The sequence below is a fragment of the Pristiophorus japonicus genome, chromosome 5, assembly GCF_044704955.1.
Source record: "Pristiophorus japonicus isolate sPriJap1 chromosome 5, sPriJap1.hap1, whole genome shotgun sequence".
NCBI classification, from domain to species: Eukaryota; Metazoa; Chordata; class Chondrichthyes; family Pristiophoridae; genus Pristiophorus; species Pristiophorus japonicus.
In genome coordinates this window covers 184,513,593-184,525,104 of record NC_091981.1, presented here as the reverse complement: position 1 = coordinate 184,525,104, position 11,512 = coordinate 184,513,593, and the positions used below count along the sequence as shown (strand labels likewise).

The window sequence follows — 11,512 nt, the reverse complement described above, 5'->3', positions numbered from 1 at the left end:
TGACCCCTGGTTCTGGACTTCCCCAACATTGGGAACATTCTTCCTGCAGCTAACCTGTCTAAACCTGTCAGAATTTTAAACGTTTCTATGAGATCCCCTCTCATTCTTCTGAACTCCAGTGAATACAAGCCCAATACATGTGCATCGTGTGCTGAAAACCGACTTTTGCGATGCTTTCCCGGGTCCGTACACATTCCGTACGGGCCCGGGGAGGCCGGGATTTCTAGGTCAATGTTTATGATATAATAAACATATAAAAATCATTAATTTCACAATGACATGGTTAAACTTATTTAGAAAATCATCTTTTGTGTCTTTTATTAACATTTTTCATTGGAGGATACAGCTTCTCTGAAAAGCTTTAGGTTTGAATTGATATTCTTTTGGGTGTGGGCCATCTTCTTGAACCACTGCAGTCCATGTTGTGAAGGTATCTTGTGTAGTGGTTTGATACATCTGAGTGCATTGCTAGGCCATTTCAGAGGGCAGTTAAGTGTCAGCCACATTGTGGGACTGAAGTTACATATAGACCAGACTGGTTCACAGTGGTGGAAACTGGCAGATTAACAACTTTGAAGTGCTGCACTTCGGTTTTCTGGCAGTTGAGCTCAAGTGCTAATGGTTCAGCCACATCCCTAAGTATATTCTGTGCCAGAATTACAATCTTCAGTGTTATGGCAAGAAGGGCACCATGGCCCACGTAGCCGATGTCGGCGAATGCTTCCAAACCCAGTTCAGTGCCGTTCATTCTTTGACCAGCTGTGCCTTCCAAGATCCAGTCCATGGGTGGCAAAAAACTGATCAGTGCCAGTGATGCATTGTTGCCGAACTCCAGATCCAATTTCAAAGAAGGTGTTGATTTTGTTGCCTATACATGCGCAACAAGTCGAAATAGTTAGACCAACCAGTAAAGCAACTACTCGTTTTAAAAGTAACCAAATTGAATTTATGTCCACTGAGTCAAATGTTGCCTGAAATCAATGTAGATTACCCATAGTGCTTTTTGGTGTTCTCTGCGTGTTTGGACTACGATGTTAAGCCCCGAAGTTTGGTTGGTTGTGGACCTGCCTGGCATGAAACCACTCTGCTGGTGTCATCTGTTACTTAAGAAGACATCTTTAATCCTTCCTAGAATTGTGGAAACAAATGCATTTCCTGGAACTGAGAGGAGAATGATTCCTCTGTCATTTCCAAATGTGGTTTTGCTTTCTTTGCCCAGAGTGAGATTATTACTCCACGCTTCCAATCTCTGCCCCCTTGCTCCCAGCATTGCGTATCAACTGATGTAGAGCTTTAGTGTACACCTCTCCACCCCCTTTCAGTAAATGAACAAATAGTCCACATATGGCAGGAGATTGTCCATTCTTGTTTTCTAATGGAAGCCTCCACTTGCAAATTATATCTTTCCATCTGGCCTTTGAAGTGTGCACTCAGCACATCTTTTTTGGTGAAAACTTTATTTTGTAGCAGTCAAGGGACTCATTTCCTGCTTGCTAACAGACTAAACTAATAATTGCTACCCTGATGTCATTAGTCCAAAATAGTTTGCTAATCTTGGTGATTAGGAAACTTCAACAATCCAACTTTCTTCATATTTGCTGATAAATAGCGGATCGAATTTCTGACGAGCATCCCCACTTTTTACTTTGATCTCAGACAATGCACTATTTTGGATGGATTCGAACTATCACTGTTTGCAATACATTCAAACTCCAGCAATGGAAAGCATGTCCATGGACTCGGGCTACTTAGCCAGTGAGTCAAAGATATATTATTCTTCAATAATTCATCAAATCAGAAGCATCCTGTGACTTTCCAAAATAAATTTGATACTTGGCAAGTATGTTATTAATCTTCTCACACAATAATATAAATATCACAATTATTTATGAGATTACTGCCTATTGTCAGATATTCCTAAAAATTGTATATAATTTATCACAGTTATTACAAAACATTGAGCAGGTACTAGGCTGTATATGGATTAGTATGATAACATCTGTAGATTTGTATGTGCAAAAGCAAAGCTGAATGGCAAATAAAAGTGAGATTTAATGGGTCCACAATTCGTCTGGAAGAGAGCAGATGGAACAATCTTTTCAGGTAATTTGGTATGTGACTATTTCAATATGAACATTTCATGGTTGAAAGTCCACAGGAATTACCTAGGCGACCATATCTAGGACACAGTGCATTTTTAAAAGAAATATCCTGGTAAGTTTTAAAATGGATGACTTCACAACTAACACAAATTGAACACATTAGCATGAACACTACTATAGCTACAGGGATTTCTGTATTTTGCAGTGAAAACATGTCCAAATAAAACAGTGTTTTGGAGCGCCCACTGGGGATGAAATTACTTGACATGAGAGTTAGCGCATGTGGTAAGTATGCATTAATGTTTGGTCATTTGGCAATTTAGCATTAACCTATTATTAGTGCATTTTTGTTCATGTTCCCAAAATTCCTCCAGGGATCAAACTGAATTAATGCACAGCAATGTGCAGACCAGGCAGTAATGTTTTTCTTGGCTTGTTAAGCATTTGTTAAGCACCAATTAAAGATGAATATGCAAATTTATTCTTGCTTACCTTCAAGTCTACATTTCATTAATGTTATGCTAGGTGCCCTGAAGAGACCTAGCATCATGGTTGTGGTGTGCTGCTTTCCACACAACTGAACTATTGAAAGAGGCATTAATTGTTTTTGGAAAATGAGTAGCCAGAAGCCATGGTTCAAGCAGAGAAAAGGTAGGTAAAGGATGATGACAAGGAACTAGTAGAAGCTTAACAACTACAGCAAGAAGGAGCTCGCTCTCACCAAACTTTGATTGTGCAGTTTTTTCCTTGAGGCCTGCGTTTCTGTCACAATGGTCCCAAAATTCCTTGTCATATTTGGCATTTCTGGGGCATAAAATTAGAGCAGCTCAATGTACCGACTTACAAATTGGATTGTAATCCCTTTCTGCCACTTTTCCACCCCAACATCAACATATCCAATTTCCCGATCGTGGTTTGGGCCTCTGCAATTCGACCGCTGAATCCCCATGGCATTTTCATGCTAAGCCTTCAGTAGTTATGCTCACAATGCAACATGGGTGATTTAGAACATGGTTTTAAGATGTACCTGTTGCTAGCATCACCTGAGACTAGCAGAAGTGAGGAGCTTCTGTCAGCCTGAAGAGTGTTGAAACTTTGTCTATGGCAAGAGTTTTTGGAGCATTTCTTTTTTGCTGCATTTTTTTCATAGACAGCAATGAACTTACTGCCTGCAGGACTGAAAGGCCATGGGATATTTCTCCCCCCCCCCCATCCCCCCACCCCCTCATCCACAGTTAAAAGTTCTCAGGTACGGGATTCCCAATGGGCATTCCTTTGTAGTAAGGCAGCATATCATAACAATGTGCCCTTTGAGATATTACACGCCAAAGAATTTACAGGCTACAAAGGTTGTATGAAGACCTGAGTGAGGAGCCCTGTGTTAAAAGCGGCACTTCACCAAAGAGGAAATAGGAAGCCATGCCAGCTGCTACATGAGGAGCTACAACGACTGTCTTCTGTCTGGACAGATCAAGCTATGGATCATTCGAGACAGATACTGCAGATTTATGAAATATAATCACAGGGATGTCACGGCGATTGTCTAGGTGTGCTACCGCTAACCCGCAGCCGCACTGTCAAGGGCAGTCACTCTCACCTCACCTCTGGACAGCTCTTTTGTTCATGTTTGGACCAAGACTGTAATGAGGTCTGGAGTCAAGTGGTCCTGGCAGAACCCAAACTGAGCATTGGTGAGGAGGTTATTGATTAGTAAGTGCTGCTTGATGGCACTGTCGATGACACCTTCTATCACTTTGCTGATGATTGAGGGGGCAGTAATTGGCTGGATTGGATTTGTCTTGCTTTTTGTGGACAAGACATACCTGAGCAGTTTTCCACATTGTCGGATAGATGCCAGTGTTGTAGCTGTACTGGAACAGCTTGGCAAGAGGCGCAGCTAGTTCTGGAGCACAAGTCTTCAACACAACAGCCGGGATGTTGTCGGGACCCATAGCCTTGCTCTATCCAGTACACTCAGCCATTTCTTGATATCACCTGGAGTGAATAGAATTGGCTGAAGACTTGCTTCTGTGATGGTGAGGACATCAGTAGGAGGCCAATATGGATCATCCACTCGGCACTCCTGGCTGAAGATAATTGCAAATGCTTCAGCCTTGTCTTTTGCATTCACATGCTGGGTTCCGCCATCATTGAGAATGGGGATATTCACGGAGCCTTCTCCTTCCGTTAGTTGTTTAATTGTTCACCACCATTCATGACTGGATGTGGCAAGACTGCGGAGCTTTTATCTGATCCGTTAGTTGTGAAATCACTTATCTCTATCTACGTCCACTGTTTAGCATGCATTTAGTCCTGTGTTGCAACATCCCCAGGTTGGCACCTTATTTTTAGGTATGCCTTGTGCTGCTCCTGGCATGCTCTTCTACTCCTCATTGTACTAGGGTTGGTCACCTGGTTTGATGCTGATGGTAGATATACCAGGCCATGACGTTACAGATTGTGATGGAATAAAATTCTGCTGCTGCTGATGGCCCACAACACCTCATGGATGCCCAGTTTTGAGTTGCTAGATCTGTTCTGAATCTATCATATTCAGCACGGTGGTAGTGCCACACAACACAATGGACGATGTCCTCGGTGTGAAGATGGGACTTTGTCTCCACAATGACTCTTTGGTGGTCACTGCTACCAATACTGTCATGGACAGATGCATCTGTGACAGGTGGATTGGTGAGGATGAGTTCAAGTTGGTGTTTCCCTCGTGTTGGTTCGCTCACCTCCTGCTGCAGGTTCAGTCTGACTCGACCAGCTCAGTCAGTAGTGGTGCTATCAAGTCACTCTTAGTTATGGACATTGAAGTCCCCCTCCCAATGTATATTCTGTCCCCTGCTACCCTCAGTGCTTCTTCCAAGTGATGTTCAACATGGAGGAATATTGATTCATCAGCTGAGTGAGAGCGGTAGGAGGTAATCACCAGGGGGTTTCCTTGTCCATGTTTGAGCTGAAGCCACGAGATTTCATGGGGTCTGGAATCAATATTGAGAACTTCCAGGACCACTCCCTCCCGATTGTATACCACTGTGACATCTCCTCTGGTGGGTCTGTTCTGCCGGTGGAACAAGATATACCCAGGGATGGGACATTGGCTGAAAGCTATGATTCTGCGAGTATGACTATGTCAGGCTGTTGCGTGACTAGTCTGTGGGACAGCTGTCCCAATTTTGGCACAGGTCCCCAGATGTTGGTGAGGAGGACTTTGCAGGGATGACCGGGCTGGGAATGCCTTTGTCGGTTGGTTTGTCCCATTTTATTCTTATTATTGGTTTCTGTAGCCATTGGTTACAACTGAGTGACTTGCTAAGCCATTTCAGAGTGCAGTTAAACGTCAACCACATTGCTGCGGGTCCTGAATTACTTATAGGTCATACCGGATAAGGATGGCCGATTTCCTTCCCTAAAGGACAGTAGTGAACCAGATGGGTATCCATGACAATGTGGTGGTTTCAATGGTGCACAACAAACTGTGAGATATTGCTGATGGCACCTTCAGCAGTCTTAAACGAACCTGAGGTATAAAAGTTAAGGGCACGATGACTTTGACAGCCACACATAACACTGTTCATGCCCTGTTTTGGGGCTGCAGTTGTGGCTGCAGCGCATTACAGAGGTAAGTAATAGTCTCCTTGGTGAAGCTCAGGCACCTCACGCATTTCTCTTCAGTGAAGTTGAGGTATGAAAAATGCTTCTTGAAGACCAGCTGTGGGTATGGCCTCCTGTGCTGTACCCTCCTCCTCCCTCTTCTCCGAACTGTTCCTGCTCTCTCCTGCTCCAGCCCAAATGGCAGACCCACCAGAGCACCCATGACTGCAATATAAATTGTTTGCAAAGCAGACAAAAGCAGTCTAACACCAGCACAAAGTTGTTCCTAGAAGTAAGAAAATAGCCCTCAAAGAAAGGACCAGAGGTTAACCAGCAGCATAAGAAGGCAAACCAGCAATTAATCTCTATGGAATGGCTAAGTCCTTTAAATAGCGCTCTTGCAGGGTGCTTGCTGCCTGTTGGCATCATAATTTGCTGGGTGAGTTTATCACATAACAATTCAGGCACTGAGGCAGACCAATTTCATTAAAGTTTCCTACAATAAGCATCGAGCCCTTATTCAAATATTATAATGAGGCTTTTAGATGTTTCTGGTGCGCTCCCTGGATGCTGACTAAGCCCAATCCAATATGGTGGAGGTGCACTTATGCCTTGGAAGGAACACGCGCAAGCCGGCCACCATATTGGACCCTTCGGCACAGCACGATTGAATTTCTAGGTGTGGATATTTTAAGTGATATTCCTCCCCTAGTTGCATTTCTCTGGCACTAACTATGTGTCACGCGACTGCTTCCAGCACTGTTAGGCAGTGCTTGGGATTGTGGAGATTGCACTGACTATTTCAGCCAGCTCCCGCCATACCACCTGAACCACAATCAATCCCTTGTTCCCAGGAATCATTCCCTTACAGCTCTTACTTTACAAGTAAAACATCCATGGCTATATCTGAGTGCCCCAGAGCTCTTCCTACAGATGATGATCCTGACGCTGCTGATCCTTCTTTCACATGTGCTTTACTTTCTAAAAAAGATGTTTTAAATGCTGCATCAGTTCTCAATTTCCTTCTCTCTCAGCAGCAGTAACCAATGGTATTACGGCTTCGAACGTACCCGCATAGGACCCCTGGAGGAAGATCCAGAAGATTAGCAGTGGACTTATATAGGTTGGTGGGTGATAATCCTTCCGCTATTAACTCACCAATCAGAGCCAATCCTATGCTGTGGGAGTGAATTTCCACAGGGGTTCACCTGTTCTCCTGCTATAACATTGATGAAAGAGCTGCGGAAACACCGGAAAAATTAGGTAAACACCATTTGCACCATTCCTCCAGGGTTTTCGTGGCTCTTCCACCAAAGTTACGATGGATAAACGAGTTATAATGGCCCGGATTTTGGGGTCAGCAGCGAACGAATGACGCAAGCCATTCATTATGTTTACACTTTCCCACAGACTTTCTGTGGGCTTTTGCACTGCGACCCCCTCTACAGGGGATTTGGGACTTGTGTGGCAGGGAAAGCAACAGTGTGATTGCTCAACCAATCAGATTGAAGAATCGTTAATGAGCAGCACAGCATCTGAACCAGGCAGTATCAGTTAGAATATTTAATTCAATGCCAAATCAGGTACAACAGAAAGCAAAATAAAGAGAGGGAAATAAAGATGGGATTAAGGGAGAGAGATAAGAGGCAGAAAGAAATAGCAAAAAAAATATTTAAACTTTTAAAAATCTCCAACAATTATTAAAATCTGAAGGAATGAGACTCTAAACTTGTAAAATTATTTTTTCAGTGTCAGAGAGGTTGTTTGGCAATAATTAAGATTTATCATGCCATTAAAAGTTCACTTACACTTGAATTGCCAAGCCCTAACTTTTTGTGATGTATTTAGTGGGTAAATACTACGTTCCATGTATTTTAATGCCAAGTCTCTTGGTGAGATACTGGTGCAGTGAAACTTCTGGAGGAGCAGAGCAAAACAGGCAGGACGTTCCTGATTTCCGTATTTAACTGCACATGTGCGGATGCTGGAAGTTGCACTGATAGCCTCACCTTAAATTTTACCACAAAATCCAGGGCAATATCCATATAGTAGAATACTGGGAGAGAAGACATTTGAGGCACTACTTAGCAGACATCTCCATTTGCACACTTTGCTCCATTATGATTGGAAAGTATCTAAAATTTGAAATGTGTATTGATTTCTATTACCTCCTGGCATTAGACAAAAAACAGAGGTTTCTGAAGATTTTAGATGAACCGTCAACATGTGAGCAGGAGTTTGTGCTTTTATTCTCCATATAGCAAATAACTGATCTATACTGTGCTATGTCAGGGAGTGAAGGAAACATTGGAGAACTGGCCCCTCCCTCCCCAGCTCTTTTTGTTTCTAGTGAAGAATAATATTGACAGAGGCCTGTGAGAAGATCTTGGCTAGGGAAGGTGAATAGCGCAGGAGAGACAAAATCAGAGCAAGAAACATAATAAATGATGTTCAGAAACCAAAACCAAATGAATGGAGAACACCACATAAAAATGTTGAGCTTAGTAGAAGCAAAGCTATTTGGGTTTCCAGAAACACTATCGATGTCGCCAACAACCACAAATCTTAAAATCCTGTAAACACACAAAGCAGCTGTTGCTGATATCCACAAAAGCAGCTCTAAACACAAATGTTTACATTTTATGTTTGCAAGTTATTTACTCAAATGTAAAATATTCATAGTTGTTTTACTGATATTGGTAGTACAACATTTTCCATTATTCTCTTGTGCTTTTCCCTCTATGCTTTGCTGACCTTTCCTGCTTAACATTTATTCAAAGCTCCATGTTGAATTTTGATTGAATAGCACAGGTGTGACTACAAGGGATGACGCCTGCTGGAAAACTGTGATAGAATATTACAAACCTGTGTCATCCATTGAAAATTAGTAGTGCCAAATTGTGATGCTTGAAATATACTAGTCACTTTTTATTGCTCAGATTTAGTACAAATAATATAACTAATTAAATATAAGTACGGTATGCAATACAGTATGTACAAAAACCAGCTTTCTTTCAGTCTCATTTAATATTCAATATAACAAAAAACTTCTTTCTCTTCTTTTTCTATACAATCTTTTGTCTAGATTTCCTTGCAGTCATTCTTGATGCAAGTTGCCTGATGGTCAACTCTCCAAGTGCCATCTTCATAGGAACAATGGCAAGTTGTGCATTCATCAATCTTCACCTCTCGACCAGCTGGGATAACAGTAACTCCTGCAAAACAATTGGGTCCTAAGACAAAACAGCACGGTGGTTATTACTTATTGTCTGTGCATACTGGATGTCCAACATGTGGCAAATATTGAAAGTAAATGCTTTTAAAAATATTGTCTAAGGTACAAATTGATATTCAAGTATTCAAAATAACAATACATAAAATTATTATTTTGATTTTAAAAAATTTGAACAAAATCAACATATTTCCAGTGGCACTTTTTATTAAAATATGCTCTATTCAAAGTAAAGATAGTGACAATATATAGAATAATTATGTATTTACTACATTTGATTATTTTACTATTTTCTCTTGATGTGAAAGTGACTTTCAGCCATGGATTGTTCTATTTTAAGGCAGGGTAAAATGGCTGGCAAGGATCTTTTAATGTTTGCATATGGAAGGTTATACTAATATAGCTGGTAATGGAAATGGAGTAATTGCTTTAGACACTATAAATTTATTATATTTATATTTTAGTTTAATAAAAGCTATGATAAAATATTAAAACTACATTAATTTGCATTGTTTGGTATAGTGTTAATTTGCTGCAGTGTCCAACATGATGGATTAGCATCAATTTTCCAAAAAATTATGCTAACTGCTTAGGCCTGTGATGGCAGCACTGTCTCTGTTAATGCAGTATATAGAAATAAACTACTTCCAGATCTTTGGAAATGTACAAATAACTACAATTTGAAGTAATAAATAACATTTTAAAAATCTGAACCTAATTGCTTCAAGACTGCCTTTTACTGATTTCCTGCAGGTTAACAATAAATAACTGCCCTCGCATGGTATTGACCAACAAAAGACAAGATAAAACATTCTTCAAAGGCATTATGCTTGAAAAATAGAACACACAATTCTACAGAATGCATAAAAAGACATGAAGCACTTCATTTTTACAGCCGTGACAAAATATTTTGTATTTCCTTTATGTGGGTCTTTATCTACACTGTATTCAAAATGTACAAGTCCGGGAAACAAGCCAACGGAAGTGCTTTGTTGTATTACTCCTGGCAGTTTTATACAGTAGAATTAAAAATTCATATATTCCACAACCTCTGCTTGATGCATATTCTACATCAGCAATGGTCTCTTCTCATATCATGGGTATATTAACATTGATGATTGTCTAGAAGCATTTCATAGTAACTGTTGTTAATGTATCTGAAATCAGTATTTCCATCCCTCAGGCTGAAAGAATGTTATAGAATCTGTATCCCGCAACAATACACAGGAATATGTTTTGTGATGTTTACCAAATCTAAATAATGTTTCTAAACCTTTGGAGATAATAGAAGTATTGCATAAACAAACAAATCGAAGCTAATTGTTTATGTGAAGAATTCAGAAATATTGTTTTCTTTAGTTAATTTTTATTTTTTATATTAAAAATTTACATAAAATGAAAGGGGGAGTGAGTCTGCTTGGTGCATTGCATGTAAAGACTATCCCAAGTTCAAATCTAGATTGCAAACTCTGACAGCTGTAAGAATCTGAAATGAGCTGGGCCAGTTTAGTCCAGTTCCCAAGGTGCATGTCCATAGAATTGCCTGTAATTTGGCACTAATTGGCTGTAATTGAGCCACAAGGATGGATTGTCTACTAAATGGAACTGTCATACTGCAGGAATGGGAGGATATCTCCAGAGGTCAGTGTTAAAGCATGACATTGCAGTTTTAGGGAAAGAAATTAAATTGCTTGGCTCTGGAGCAGTTGAGAGTTATTTGCATCACTTAGTGTCATGAGAAGAGCATGTGCAAATTACACCTTTTTTAATTCATTCCTGGAATGTGAGCATCGCTGGCGAGGCCAGCATTTATTAGCTATCCCTAAGTGCCCTTATGAAGTTGCTGGTGAGCCATCTTCTAGAACCTCTGCAGTTCGTGTGGTGAAGGTACTCACACAATGCTGTTAGAGAGGAAGGTCCAAGATTTTGATCTCGTGATGATGAAGGAACGGCGATATATTTCCAAGTCAGGATAGTATGTAACTTGGAGGGGAACTTGCAGGAGATGGTGTTCCCATGCGCCTGCTGCCCATGTCCTTCTAGGTGGTCGAGGTCGCGGGTTTGGGAGGTGCTGCCGAAGAATCCTTGGCGAGTTGCTGCAGTGCATCTTGTAGATGATACACACTGCATCCACATTGCGCCGGTGATGGAGTGAGTAAATGTTTAAGGTAGTCGATAGGGTGCCAATCAAGCGGGCTGCTTTTTCCTAGATGGTGTTGAACTTCGTGAGTGTTGTTGGAGCTGCAGTCATCCAGGCAAGTGGAGAGTATTCCATTATACTCCGGATTTGTGCCTTGTAGATGGTGGAAAGGCTTTGGGGAGTCAAGGGGTACGCCACAGAATACCCAGTCTCTGACCTGCTCTTGTCGGCACAGTGTTTATCTGGCTGGTTCAGTTAAGTTTCTAGTCAATGGTGACCCCCAGGATGTTGATGGTGGGGGATTTGGCGATGATAATGCCATTGAATGTCAAGTGGTGGTGGTTAGACTCTCGCTTGTTGGAGATAGTCATTGCCTGGCACTTGTGTGGCACAAATGTTACTTGCCACTTATTAGCCCAAGCCTGAATGTCATCCAGG

The 11,512-nt window shown here is 41.3% G+C and overlaps 1 protein-coding gene across 1 annotated transcript in view; it reads right to left on the bottom strand.

Moving 5' to 3' along the window:
- Nucleotides 1–8,710: 8,710 nt before the first annotated feature.
- Nucleotides 8,711–11,512, bottom strand: part of vwc2 (von Willebrand factor C domain containing 2) — a 234,895-nt gene continuing 232,093 nt past the window's right edge. The window contains exon 3 of the mRNA XM_070880214.1: nt 8,711–8,935. Coding sequence (XP_070736315.1) covers nt 8,784–8,935 — 152 coding nt within the window. The 3' untranslated portion in view covers nt 8,711–8,783. The remainder of the gene's footprint in view (nt 8,936–11,512) is intronic.